Source organism: Melospiza melodia, chromosome 3, assembly GCF_035770615.1.
Source record: "Melospiza melodia melodia isolate bMelMel2 chromosome 3, bMelMel2.pri, whole genome shotgun sequence".
Classification (NCBI taxonomy): domain Eukaryota; kingdom Metazoa; phylum Chordata; class Aves; order Passeriformes; family Passerellidae; genus Melospiza; species Melospiza melodia.
Window position 1 is genome coordinate 41,109,272 of NC_086196.1, and position 15,233 is coordinate 41,124,504.

Sequence of the window (15,233 nt, forward strand, 5' to 3'; positions counted from 1 at the left end):
AGTTAGAAATGTAGCTAGCAAGATGAAGGCCATGTATTTTGATTAGGGGCTTAACAAGGAGATTAGGAAAAGAGTAATTATTATCAGATGGGGATAATTGAAGCGAAGACAATGTATCATGTATTTGACTTGGATGTATTCTTAGAAATGACAGAACATATGAAGTATTATAAAAGGGTAGGAACAACAAATACACCTGGCTTCTAACAATGACTGGGCCAAGGAGAGAGAGTTTGGACCACGACCAAGAGGTCACAAAGTCCTGGCAACCAGATAAAGGTGAACAATTTACCATGAGGAAGACCTCTTACTTCATCTTCTGAAGCCCACTGACCCATTTCAAAGCCCACTGACCCAATTCAAGAAGATGACTGCGCAGCCGTAATGAACATTCAGCTCATTGTAATAGCAAGCGGGGGCAGGTGATGCATATGTATAGGTGTCTGCATGTCTTTATGAATATGTAGAGCTTTTGTAGATATATGGAGAAGCTACAGTTTTGGAAATCCACACATCTTTGGAGGACTACCTCCCAGTGTGCCCAGTGTGCTGAATAAACATGCCACTTTTCAACTTTAATTAGCTGAAGAGTCTTCTGTCCGTGCATCATTTTGGCAACTGCAGCAGGACTCCTCCATTTACTGCGAGACCAAGCCGGGCTGTGGATGCCTCTAGGTGCCACTGGGATATTCCTGGAGCCACTGGGATATTCCTGGAGAGACCTCCGCTCCCTGTCTGGTCATTGTGGGGACAGACAAAACTGCTGGCATTACAGACAAAGGGTATGTTTATAATTGTAGAAATTAGTCTCTAAGTTGTACGTACGCATGGCTCAGGGGGCAGTTGGTAAGTCACAGGGGAAGCCCTGTGAGAAACATAAGCCTATAGGAGTGCTTGCAAGCATTGAAAGATTTGGTCGCTGGCTAAAGGATAATTTGCCATGTCGAGGGGACCCGCTAGCAGTTCTGGGGGTGAAGTGGGCAAATTCCTGTGTATTGCTGCTATTCTTTTATTTACTGCTATTTTTGACTGTGTGGGTGTGTGTGTGTGTTTGATGAAATATGTGAGTTTTGATTCTCGTTATTGGAAACCATAGTTGTCACTACTTTTGAAGGATATTGTGCATTTTTGAGGTAATACTACTATCTTGTGTCAAAAGGTATAGTTGCAATGAGCTGGTAACTAGCTCATTTCTAAGACAACACTGCTATCTTGTGTCAAAAGTTATACTAGCAACTAGTTGGTTTTTTTAGCTGGTGTTTTGGTTTTTGTATTTACTGTGATGTTTATTTTTAATAAATTGTTAGAGGGGCTGGCAAAGCTTGGGCTCAAACTCCAAGGGCTTAGCTGTCCAGAGAGGCATTCTTTAAGTTGCTTGGGCTTGTACCAGACGAGTTCTTGGCTACAGGAGGAGACTGGGCTGTTATAAATCACAGGATAGAAAGAAAGGGTGTTTTTAGGGGAAGATATTCAAGCTGAATGAACTGTTATTCAGCTTTTGATTGGGAGTCACCCCCAGCAGAGGATTACATCAGAAATCTGTGGAGGTAGAGACGACCAGGAGTAACTCCTCGCTTTTTGAGTAATCTGACAATTTTCTACTGGGTACCTGGGTAGCACTAGGCTTGTGTCCTTCTTCATTGCAAGAGATATCATAGAAGGTGGCATTGTATATTTTACAGGTGGAGACCCGCGTGCTCCAGATATTTCCCAGAATCAGAATTCCCACAGTACTATAACTGGGAGGGAGCACATACTGAATGTGAGATAGTGAATTTAGTCTGTGGAAAAGGTCATCCTGAGAATTTAGATATTTTTGAAGAATATTAGGAACAGTGCAAAATGAGTTGGGAGGACAACCCTCATGGTTTAGTTCTGATATCTGATATGGAGTTGTGTTTGTGGAATTCCTGCCTGTAGTGAGAGCAATATGTTGTGTAAGATTAATTACAGTGTGGAATTTGTGTAGAAGGCTGCTATTATTTCTGCCAAGGGGCAGACAAGGACAATTTATGGGCAGAAGGTCAACTGAGACCTAGGGCTAGAGAAGCCTGTGTAGAGTGCTGGTTTTGAGGTTTGTGCGCAGTTTTGGTACATCTTACCCCTGAGAAGGGAAAAGAGGAGGTGTGGTGAGTGTGAACAGTGAAGTGTGTATACATGTGGCCTGTCTGTTTTAACCATGGCTAGGACAATTAAAGGAATCCCTCTCACACAGTGGTTCGGACTTGATCCATGGGAATTTCTTACTCCGGTGAATCATGGAATAGATAGAAGACATGAATGGGAAGGATTTACCTAGAAGGATTATATAAGACTTCTGGGGGTAATTTAGTGTCTTTAGATTGGGAATTTCCTACAGTAGAGAGTTTAGAAATTCATGAAGGGATGCATGGAATAGTTTGCCTCTGTGGACATTTCCCTGCAGCCCCTGATTCATTTAGAGGTCAGCATTGTGCAGGGGGGTTATTGCAATATAATATTTGTGTAGGATGATATTACTGATATTCTGCAGGGCAGTAAAGTGAATGTGCCCTGGATCAGTGGAAACAATGCCTTAATCGAGCTGATTTTGAACCAGAGATTTTAAAGTTGGTGTGTCTGAAGTCACACTTAGTACCTGAAGATTGGGTTGTGTGAGAAGAAATCTGGGAAAAGACTGCAAGATTTTGTGATGCAAAGTTTAGGTAGAGAGAGTGAGAAATAAGTAGCCAAGACGTCCTTTGAAGAAAAATAGAAATTGGAGGAGATTGAGTTTGGTAGAGGTTGCTTGTCCGAAGCGCTGCCCTTGTGAACCCTGGGTTTGTTTCTGCTGCATTCAGTGTGAAGAGCTGTGGTACAGACAGACATTTAGGTGGAGGAGACTGAGACAGACACTTTGTTATTCGTGTTATTCTCAGGAGACAAAGGCCACTCAGAGAGCTATAAAGATTATACTGGCAACTGGTCGTGAGGGCCACGAAAATAACAGGTTTTTGAATCATTGAAGAAGGGGGTTTCAGGTAATTTAGGGAAGCCAGCAGAATTAATTAGTACTGAGTGTTCTCAGCCTATTTTTATAAACTGAGACTTTCAAATTAAGACACAGAGTTTACATAAAGTAGAGAAGCACTGGGAAAAGAAAAATGGGAACTAACCAGAGTAAAGAAATTTCTAAGGCTAGTCCCTTGGGTTGTATTTTGGCACACTGGAAAGAATTGGTGGGCTATGGAGGAACTGAAAATAAAAGGAATTTAATTCCATTTTGTAAACAGGTGTGACCGCTTTATAGGCCAGAAGTTGTTAGATGGCCACCGGCTGGAACCTTAGACTGTGACATTTTATTGCAGCTGATGTTATTTTTAAGAAGGGAACAGAAATGGTAGGAAGTAACATATGCTGATATGTTCTTTACTCTCCAGAATCATCCTGAGCAGCAGAGAGATTGTAGAATTAAACCTTCCTCTGATCCCCTGGTATTGGCCCTGGAGAAGAAATAGAGGAAATAGAGGGAAACCCAAACAATGTTGCAGTGGTTGTTCAATAAATCAACATTGAACCCATCCTTACAAAGTTTATCATAAGGAGGCACAAGAACAGAAATTAGCTGACCTGTTTAGGCCTCCTCCTAAAAGACAAGAGCAATCAGGAGAGGATGCAGACTTGGAAGGACTGGCGACCCTAATTCCAACTCCAGTTCCTTCTCCCCCACATAGCCCCACAGCATTTCAGACTAGGAAGCAAGTAAAGGAAGCACTAAAGAAACAAGCTCAGCTCTCTGCTCCTCCACTTATTATTGAATCACATAAACCATTATTAGTGTTATATCCTCCATTACATTATAGCGACAGTGAAGATGAGGAGCCCTCCCCAAATGGTCCCATGGCATCCCCCACCAGAAAATAAACAAAAGAAAAAATACAAGCACCTTTATGGGTGGCAATAGGACCTGAAGGAAGGAGGATGTAAGTAAAAATCCTGTTTTCTACTATTGATTTAGAGGCATGGGAAAGGCTTGCCAAGAACTACTGGAGCGATCCAATAGGCACGGCTAAACAATTAAAATGTATGATGAAACAACACAACCCAGATTGGGCTGACATTCTATTACTGTTAGATGCTTTGACTGAGACGAGAGGGAGTTAACTTTGAAAACAGCTGGGAATTTAGTAGAGGATGCTTGTAGAACAGCACAACTTGATGTTAAGGAAATTTTTCCCCTCCTGTTAAGGAATTTTTTCTCCTCCAGGATCCATGATGGGATCCAAATAAACCAGAAGATTTGGCAAAATTGGAACATTATCAAGACCTTATAATAAAAAGAATGGAGAGGGCAATCTCTAAAACCATAAACTCGCTGGCCCTATGTAAAGTGAAACAAGATCCTTCTGAAAGTCCTTCTGAATTTTTAGATCACTTGCATAAGGCAATGCGTCATTATACATCTTTAGATCCTGATTCTCAGGACAGGATACAACAGTTAGCAAATTTGTTTTTGAGACAGTCCACAGGGTACATTAGGCATGAGCCTCAAAAGATCCAGGGGCCAAGGGGGTGAAATTTAGAAAACTTATTAGAAGAGGCATTGAGGGTTTTTAGCAATGGAGAGGAAGGATACAAACAAGGGATGAGAAAACTAGTAGAAGCAGTGAGAGAAGGAGGAAAAGGGAGACATGGGCAAGGACCACCAAAACAAGGTCTGCCTCGGCTTGGGAAAGATCAGTGTGCAGGAAAATTGGTCACTGGTAAAACCAATGTCTGGAATGGAGAGAAGGTGATGAACAAAGAAGAGGAAACCCCAAAAGGGAAGGGGTGGTTGTGCAGGTGAAAGGAGATGAGAGGGTCTCACTCTAGTAGACCCTCTGGTTAAAATCAAGCTAGGGAATAAAGGAAATAAAATGGAGTTTTTGGTAGACATGGGAGAAACATATTCGATGTTAAATAAAGCTTTAATGCCTATGATAGACAATTGTGTTATGGTAAAGGGGGCAACTGGCCAATCTGAAAAAGCATATTTTTGCAAACCATTAAAATATAAACTTGGAAAGCAAGAGGGAATTCACAGATTTTTGGATATGGCCAGCACTCCAAAGGCATTGTTGGGTAGGGATTTGTTGGAGCAGCTAGAAATAAAAATCATATTTAAAAATGCGGAGGTTATTTTGGAGCTTAAAGACCAACAGTATGTAGAAATGTTGAGTTTAATATTACAATTAATGAAACGATGAATAAGACCAGTACTGACGATGAAGAAAAGGTTAACAATAATGGATCAGGTATTTCCTGGGCTTCTAGTGTATCAGGAAGGGCAGGGAACGCACCCCCTGTGGAGGTCAGGCTTAAAAAAGGAAAGCTCTCTGAAGGTAGCTATCATGCACATCAAGGCACACCAGAAAGTGAGCTCTGAGCGTATCCGAGTGAAACTGGAGTGTACCCCGCTCAGCTTTAACTCCAGACGGACAAATTTTTCTAGAAGGTGAGCCAAAGTATAACAAGAAGGACAAGAGACTTATTGAGACTGAGAATGGGAAATACAATCAGGAAAGACGGGCCATTACACAAGAAGGGAAAGGAAAATTTGTAGTCCTCTCCTATTTGTTATGGTCACTATTAAAAGAGGAGCATCAGAAAACCCACTGGGGAATAGACATTTTGTATAATTATTTAAAAGATAGGATTGTAGCCAGAAATTTACAAGGTACAGTTATTCAAGTGACCGAATAATATAGTCTTTTGCCTCCAAACTAACCCCAAAAATATTCCCAAATCAAAACTTGGACAAATTGGAAGAGGCCATGGACCTGGGCAACAGTGGCAAACTGATTTTTCAGAACTTCCCAGGGAAGGGGGTATCGATATTTATTGGTACTGACAGATACCTTTTCAGAATGGCTGGAATCCTTTACTTCCAGACTGCCAAGGTGCAAGAGGTAACTAAAGTACCTCTTTAAAGTACAAGAGATAACAGTATACCACGCTTTGGAGTCCCAGCCACAATATCTTCAGATAGAGGGCCACACTTCATTTCAAAAATTGTACAGCAAATTAGCTGCCAGTTGGGCATGTATTGGGAACTCCATACTCCATATCATCCCCAGTCAAGTGTCCAAGTGGAAAAAATGAATCATTTAGTCACACAACAAATTATAAGGCTATGGCAAGAAGCAAAATTACCTTGGCCCCAGGCTCTTCCGTTAGTATTACTGTGAATCCAGACTAAACCAAGGACAAAAGAAAAATTAAGTCCTTTTTGAAACATTATATGGAAGGCCATAGGGGGTATAAGAGGAAACACCAACCCCACCAGGGGAAGAAACCCTACACAGCTACATGATGGTCTTAAACAAACAACTCAGAAATTGAGAAGCATGTGGCTGGGATTTGGAGCAGGGAATTAGATGGACCAGTACATGACATACAGCCTGGAGACTAAGTATATGTCAACTCTTTTGCAGAGCCACAGTGGAAGGACCATTCCAAGTGCTTCTCACCATTTTTACTGCAATCAAGGACAAAGAACAGAACGCCTGGATCCACCACACCCGAGTGAAAAAGGATCCAGAAGGTGTTTGGAAAGTTACACCGGGTGGTAATGAACTGAAATAAAAGCTTACTTGGGAAACTAAGTACATTGTAAGAAGAAAAGTTAATCCAGTTTGTATTTAAAATGACTTTGTTTCAAAGAATGGCAAGTACAATTTGGAAATTTGTGGTCTTCACGATCATAGCTATGACCATGACTGAAGTTAATGCAGTACCACGTACGTACAATGCAACTGATATACACACTTGTCGAGGAAAAGCTTATGACTCTTACTCCCATAAGGCTCTGTCAAAAATGCTAAGAGTCACAAATGCATCTGTTTGGGAAGGGAGAAATGTCTGGGGATGTGAATATGCGTTTGTTCAGGATGGCTTCCACGAATTCTACCAAGAACCAATGGAGCTCATCCGGATTAGCCCTGAATGTTGTGACAAATGCTTAAGCAACTGTCCTGAATTCAGACTCAGAATAGAAGGATGTGCAGACAAGAACCACAGAATTGACTATAATATAACTCAAGTCTGTGTTGTTCCTTGGAAGCATACAATTAGAACAACCAGAACAACCAATTAGCCTCTACCAAGACAGATTGCCCATACTCAGACTACACTCATTCAGATCCTAAAAGAGATAATTTGACCTATAATTACCAAAATTGGACCATATGCTATTAAAAAGACTGGAATCCAAAGGCTACTGCTTAATCCAAAATGGCCCCTGAAGCGAGTAGAAATGGCAATGCAGGTAAATGCTTCTGCCATTAAACTGGAGTGTACCCCATTTCTTAAGACCTTTTTTATGGATGAGACCACTTGGTTACAGAAGTGTATACCATATATGCTCAGATGAAAAAGAGATTTGACTGGATTATTAAGAACAGGACTGGGGGTTTTGAATACAATATATTCAGAGGTATTAATGAACAAATTAACTGCAGCTGGTAGTGACACAATTAAGTCACAACAGCCTTTACAATCTCCTTTATTAGCTTTAGGTACCACCCAGTGGAAAGTGTCCAAGATACTACCACAATGGGAAAATATAGAAGAATGGGACCATGAATTGATAATCAACACCTTGGGTACAGCTACTGAGAATATTTCTTTAGCTCTTAGGTGTGTACAAGCACAATTGTGGATGCAATCAGTGGCTGCCTCAGTTATAAAGGAAAGTGGAGAAGGCACCTTTCCTGCTGAGATCTGCAAAATTGTTTGGGTTAATTCTTCTGACTTAGAAAGAGAACTTCAGTCTTGGTGGGTTTTGGTCAATTTTACCTACGATCCTGTCACAAGTGTAGTACTGCTTTTGTTGTGACTATACATAATGCATCAGAGGATTTAATATACCCAATAGTTGCTTTAAGTTTGAATCATGAAGGAACTGTACTGTATCCTTCTGAACACAGAACATGGACACAGAAGTTTGAAGGGAAGTGGCAGACAATTAATATAGAGGCATGTGCCACGAGAAGACAATTAGGATTTATACATGAAGGAAATATGAATAATGATCAAGATACTTGTCTGGATACAGAACAAAGCATTTGTCACTTTGAGGTTCATTCAGTCAACCAGATAACCCTGCTTGTATATACAAGTCAAGGTCGTGCATGCCTCAAAATAGCATGTTCCACTTTAGAGGTAGACAACCTCACCATAAGTGAAACACAATTTAATCTGTGCATTTGTAACTTCGCCAGAACTGAAGGATGTGATTTCTCCTATCAGGCACCTGCTGTATCACATCAGTATCTAAAGGCAAATTAGACTACTGTGCAAAAAATATCACCTGTACCTATAGGAATGAATTTAACTTTAGTCAAACAGTTATCAAAACATGAAGATCTAAAGGAAATTCTTGAAGAAAATAAAATTATGGGAAAGAAAATCTGAATTACAATACATCATGACACAGAGACCATACGGAGGGTCTTTAAAATGTTAGAGGAAGATATATCTCACCATTAGTGGGATGTACTTTCTAGATGGTCACCAAAACCAATGGGTATACTTAATGCTCTAGTTTACCCAATTATTGTTTTATTGATTTTAGTTAGCATAAGTTTGATTTTGTCTGTTGTAATGATTGTTTAGAATTTGAGGATGATACAATCACTGGCAAACTTAACTTCATTATCAAAAACTTAGGTGTGGTTTTAAGAGATTCTTATCATATGACTTGGTTAAAGGAAGAAGAATCTGTGTATCAGTAAAAGAATTTACTAACTTTGCAGAGAAACAGGGGAATGAATCAAGGGGTTAAGTTAGAAATGTAGCTAGTAAGATGAAGGCCATATATTTTGATTAAGGGCTTAACAAGGAGATTAGGAAAAGAGCAATTATTATCAGATGGGGATAATTGAAGAAAAGACAATATATTCTGTATTTGACTTAGCTGTACTCTTAGAAATTACAGGGAATATATGAAGAATTGTAAAAGGGTAGGAACAACAAATACACCTGGCTTCTAACAGTGATTGGGCCCAGGAGAGAGAGTTTGGACCATGACCAAGAGGTCACAAAGTCCTGGCAATCAGATAAAGGTGAACAATTTACCATGAGGAAGACCTCTTACCTCATCTTCAGAAGCCCACTGACCCATTTCAAAGCCCACTGACCCAATTCAAGAAGATGACTGCGCAGCCGTAATGAACATTCAGCTCATTGTAATACCAAGTGGGAGCAGGTGATGCATATGTATAGGTGTCTGTGTGTCTTTATGAATATGTAGAGCTTTTGTAGATATATGGAGAAGCTACAGTTTTGGAAATCCACACATCTTTGGAGGACTACCTCCCAGTGTGCCCAGTGTGCTGAATAAACATGCCACTTTTCAACTTTAATTAGCTGAAGAGTCTTCTGTCCGTGCACCAGCTGTACTGTTGTGAAGGTCTCCTGAGCCCAGAAGCCATAAGGCTGCAGTCCTCTACTGCTTGGCTCTGTATGTTCTGCTTCATCCAGCACCTGATTAATGCACAACCCATATAAACCATACAAATAATCAGGAGACAAATGCTGCTTGTTTTTTCTGGAGGTCATAGTGCTTGTTATGGACTTCAGAAATTCACTGTTTATTTCAATAGAGCACAGGGCCTAAGTTTGGAAAGATTTAAACAATTATTCTTTATCTTTGTAGACTGTAACTCAATGCTGGTATTTTTTCTGTTAAAGGCATGCCTGCCAATACCAACTCTAAAAGATTTTCACTCCTTTACTTCAGCTGTGGTCTAGAAAGTAGTTTTATGTTAGCTCTCAGAAATACACAATGCCTGTATTACAAATTTCAGGATAATCAAAATCAAAATATTGTTATCTTGCCCTAAGAGAGGGGTTATGTTTTTCTTATATATGAACTGTATCGTTTACACAAAGAAGGTGACAGGACCTGAACTTCCAAGCTCTGCGTGCACATGTGGGTGTGTGTAACCAACAAAGAAACAATAAAACTATGAAGTTTTCCCTCCTTCTTGCTTTCAGCAGTTGGCAAAATTTGCAGCAACACACAGAAGAAACAATTGTTTAGTTCTGGATTTACTACTTTCAACGCACTTACCAGTGTCATCATCAAAGTCAGAGAGGATGCACTCAATCCCATCCTCACTGCTGGCTGACTGTTCCTGCGCTCTTCGGGGCAAGTTAACCAGCCGGCCACTGAGGAAGATGGGTTTCAAGGGCATTTTATAGATTTTGGCTAACAACTTGGAAGGGTGGAGAAGAGGGGAGAGAGAAAAAAAGAGGAGGTAAATATCCATGAGAAAGTTTGTAAAAGCAATCACATAAAACACAGGTTTGTAAAATAAAATAAAAGGTATGCAAACACAATTAGAGGCCAGAAGTCTTCCATTCACTGACAAGTAAAACGTTGTGGGTAAAGAGAGGGAGAGCAGCAATTTAAATAACACATTTCTGAGATGGGAGTGTGCTCTCATCTCATTTGTGAAGGGCAAAGGTTACAATTCCCTGATTGCATCTATGGCCTACAAAGCTCTGTTAGCCGTACTATTGCAGGGATAATACCAGCATTTAATCAGTTCTTTCTAAGTAAATAATGTACTTGCAATATACAGACAAGATTTTTTTAAGTCATTCCTGTTTTACTTTTAATGGCAAGTTAAAAGGTACAACAAGATATAAATGTCTGCTTCTAAGGAGGAGAAAATATTTCTCCCTCACTGTGAACAGGAGTTTGTAAGGATGAGGAATAGCAATGTGGTACAAATAGTATATAGACAGAACATACATTAGATACATACACGGATGTTTACTAAATTTTTTAGATGAACAAGATAGCAAGTTGAGTTTGGTATGTCTGCTGTTTATTATTGTGAGTTGCCTTATTCTTCCCTTCTTTTCTCAGTCTGCATACTGAATCAACCCATTATCTCTGAATTTAGGTATTAAGTACTTTCAGCAATGTACTATCAGTACTATCCTTTCTTGTGCTTTTGTATTGTACTCAGGAAAACATGGCCTGGGTCCAACAAAAAGACCTGCAGGTGCTACAGAAATACAAATAACATTATAAAATCAAAAATTGTCCAGGTAACCCTGGATAATAATATATGTTGTGTGCAAGAAGATTAGAGGAAACATTCTAATTATTAGAGATTTGACCTGAGCTTCAGATATGTCTTCATGGTACAAATAAGCTGCTTCTGCATTTCAGAGGGTGCAACCTCTTGTATTTAAAATAAAATAATTCTCAACTTCTTGTTTTTTGTTTTATTTTTTGGTCCTTCATTCACACCACTGTTTATGGCAACTGTTTAAATAAGAATGAATTTAGCTTTGAATTATGTTACTACTATGTTTTGAACATTCATGTTTTCTCACTTGCTCCCTGGGTTTGAGTTTTTTTCTACCTTCCACTGCTAACTGGCCTGGAAGGTATGATATTCCCTCAGATTCCCACTGTCCACTTGGCATTTCAGGGTATTACCATCAGGGTCACCACAGACTGTTGGGTTCATACAAATCATCCAATGACTGATGCAAAGCCTGCAGGTTAGAATTATTTCCCAGGCCAGCTTAGTGCCTGTGTAAGATTGTTCATCATACCTGAGAACATCTCCTGAGGTAATCAAGCGCGGGAAGGCACAAGTCTGTAGATGCAGATCCTGATCCTGGCACACAGTCACCCATCTCCTTACAATCTACTTCCCCTAGGGACAGGAAAGGCAGCATTGGGAAGGACAGAAGAAAAACAGTAAGTAGAGCATTAATTTTCTTTTCTCATTCAGTTACACCCTAATAAACAGAATCCAGAAAACATCCTTTGTTGATCTTCTTAGATGACAACCAGGTGACCCACACACAAACAATACAGTAATACTGGTCATAGTTTGTACACAATTTTTTATATGAATAAATGCTTTAATAAACATATGCCTATTTAATATTTCTTTAGTAGAATCTTTGGAAGTTCTAATAATCATATATTGTATTATCTGCCATATTGACTCCATTCCACTGTCTTCCATGGGTGTAGGAATTAATTACTTATATTAAGCATTGCTCAGTTACTGTAGTATTTTTTTCTATTCATTTGTACCCCACTGCCCCGGAAAATTCTTCTACCACAAGTTCTTCCTATTAGTTTATTTACTGCTTAAATCCATCATTTTATATTTTGTATACTACACTTCCTTCTGCTGTCTAATGCAGGCATCAAGTCTCACAGAATGACAGTATGACACACATCCTTCAGCTGTATGACACATATCCTCAGGTCCTAGTGCCTCTGTTGATGGTATTCCTAACTTCAATCGGCACACTTCTCCTCTCAGTCCAGCTTCACTAAGGGAATTCAATAAGCAGAGCAGTTCCAAGGCATCCTGCTGCAGAAGCTCCCCTCTGGGTAACTCCATTCACTCCATCATTTTCCCTGTCTGCCAGTCTGCCTGTCTCATCTCAGCTAAAGTTCTGTCCACCTTAGAACACTTGGCTCAAAACCATTTTTCCAGTTTAGCCAAATATTTCTCCTTCAGTGCCAAATCTGAAGCGTGACTAAATGCCTATCGACATTAACATTTTCTTGCCTTAGAAAGTTATTCCTCTCATAAAGAGCACAAGATAAATATTAAAAATTTTTATTAGATCCTACTTGTTCTCCTTTCTCTATATTTATTTGCTTTTTCTATGCTCTTAACTATTCCCTCCATAATGTATTTTAAAGTTTTGTCTACTATTGAGATCAGCCAAGACAGCCAATGAAGTTTCAATCCTTTAGTTTTACAATAAAATGCACATATGGCATTGTATTTGTTGATGCTTCCCATAGTCCTATTACCTTTAATACAAAAAAAAGACCTTGATTTTTGATATGCAACCACAATGGGGTCAAAATTATCTTATGAATGCAAGAAACGTAAAGAAATATAAGACAGGCTTTTAAGCTCTGCAGAAAAAAACATGAGTTCCCTCTACTGGTACTGGACATGTAAGTTTATTTCTCTTTTGTAGTAATAACTACAATTACAACTACATCACAAGGTGAACTCTTCCCCCATTTAAATCAATGGTGAAATAGGTCAATGAGACAAGAGTAACTATTAAAGAGTAGATCTTCTGCAGTTAGGTGCTTCATTTAAATCAAAATGAGTTGCTCACAGACCTAGATTGTAAGACATGTTGGTTTATTTCCAACCATCTCTGTGAATTAATGTTCACATTCCCATCTCTGTGAATTAGCATTCATGTAGAAACCAAAAGCTCAATTTTATCACTACATAGAAGTTCTATAATTTACATCCACAAAAAAACCCCAACACTGTCACAGTTCAGTGAAAAATGTCAAACTCTAATGATCAAGGCAAACCACGGATCACCAGCATGGGTGCAGAACGACCCAGCACCATTTGCCTTTGTTCTGAAGGCTGGTGAAGCATGACAATTACTCTGCAGGGTCACCCTGACATGCTATGCCTGGTCTCTGCTGCTCACAGTGTAAAACATGCCCTGATGTTGCAAACAATCCATGCTGTCTCTGCACAATGCCAGGCCATTTCTGCAATATTCTAGGTTTGGATGCTTTTTTGTTTTATTATTTACGTGAATATAAAAAAATCCTGGTGTAAACTAAGATCAAATTAAGAAGCAGACACTTAATAGTGAGATGCATCTTTGCTGCTATAAAAACTTGAAGAACTGATAGTATTAAAAATGTTACAGAAATAATCCCTTGGTCTTCATTTATTTTATTTTTTTAAAGCGTTCTGGACTCAACATCTTCAGTGCCTCTCTCTTTCCTACCATGCTACATATTACCTAATTGAATTATTCTCTTCTGTGGGATATCATGACTTAATAGGAAAATATTTACCCAGTCCTTTGACAAACTTCATAAGGCACATAATATAACTGGTGGCAGCGTTGGCAAAGACCTGGATGTTGTCTGTGTTTAGAAATGCTTCAAAGACATCAAACACCGGAGCCTGGCGTTTCCCTGTGGAGATAACAAGATGAGAACTCTTCCTCACACCTCCTTAAAAATAATTTTCCAACAATTTTTCAACAATTTAACTGAGTCTGTAGAATCTTTTCTATTCTGGGCAGAGACAGAAATAATCTTAAAAGTAAAACCTTCTCCTGCTCCTGGGGCAACTTGTGTAGCCTTTCATAGGAAGTGACAGACTCCCTTCTTTGCCCAGTCTATGACAAATACCAGTTTATGCCTGCTCAAATGGTAGGAGCAGGTTTGAGCTCTTGAACTCAGGAGCTAATACTTCTGAGGTATGATATATATATACTTCTTTGGTGGAGGTTTCTGTTTAGTTTCTGGTTTAGTTATTGATAACTGCCAAGATTACATCAATCATTCAGACTATAGAGTAACAAAATAGCCTTGATTTTCCAAAGTAGATTATTGTCTTCAAAAGCTGTGTACACCAGCATTCAGCCATCAACCATAACAGATCTCAATGACTAAGTTTAGTAGGAAAACCATGTCCCTTACATGCGACTTGTCACATTTAAACCTGTCTTCTAATGGGGCAAAAGAACAGAAAAAATAGATGTTACCATATTAACACATTTCCATACAGCAAACATTTCCGGGAAGGATGCACATTCTTACAGAAATGTGGTCAGTAATAGCACTAGGAATCTGAAAGCTTTGTGATCAAATGCCTGGACAAGCACTTGCCCAGATTATCACATTAAGTTACCCTGAGTACAAGAGCAATAGGTTTCATACAATAGGGAAGACAGTTCACAAGAGACATGCTGCTTGGATACAGTCCTTTTTCCAGTAGGACACTGACAAATGCTCAGCCAAGCTCAGTACCCTTGCACTACTGTCTTGCTCAGAATTATTCAAGTAGGTTTGACACCTTTCTTTCTCATTCAAATAATTTGTTAGAATGTAGAGGACAAAAGGTTAGAACAATATATCTGCTTTCCTTCCTACCCCAACTATTAAGTCAGATGCTTTGGTACAGTTCTGGAGTATTGTAGTGCCACTTTCAGTTTGGGCATTTAAATATATTGAGTTAGTTACTGTGTCCCCCAGGGAATCAAAAGCATTTTTGAAACAGTGCAGGAAGTTCTTACCCATTGAGTATTCTCCTACGAGGTACTCCTTGACCTCTGACTTGCTGCTGCTGTGCACTGTTTCCAGGGCACTGAACAGGGGTCTCCATCCCGACTGGATCTGGGTAGAACACATTTCCACCAACTCTCCTATAGACGTGATCACCTGCAGCCAGTGTAGGAGG

At 39.5% G+C, this 15,233-nt stretch overlaps 1 protein-coding gene across 6 annotated transcripts in view; it reads right to left on the reverse strand.

The window, feature by feature from the left end:
* Positions 1–15,233, reverse strand: part of ARFGEF3 (ARFGEF family member 3) — a 95,858-nt gene that overhangs the window by 19,034 nt on the left and 61,591 nt on the right. For all 6 annotated transcript variants that reach the window (XM_063151458.1, XM_063151456.1, XM_063151461.1 and 3 more), the window contains 4 exons: positions 15,070–15,214; positions 13,841–13,963; positions 11,578–11,681; positions 10,073–10,217 (listed from right to left, as the gene is read on the reverse strand). In XM_063151458.1, coding sequence (XP_063007528.1) covers positions 10,073–10,217; positions 11,578–11,681; positions 13,841–13,963; positions 15,070–15,214 — 517 coding nt within the window. The remainder of the gene's footprint in view (positions 1–10,072; positions 10,218–11,577; positions 11,682–13,840; positions 13,964–15,069; positions 15,215–15,233) is intronic.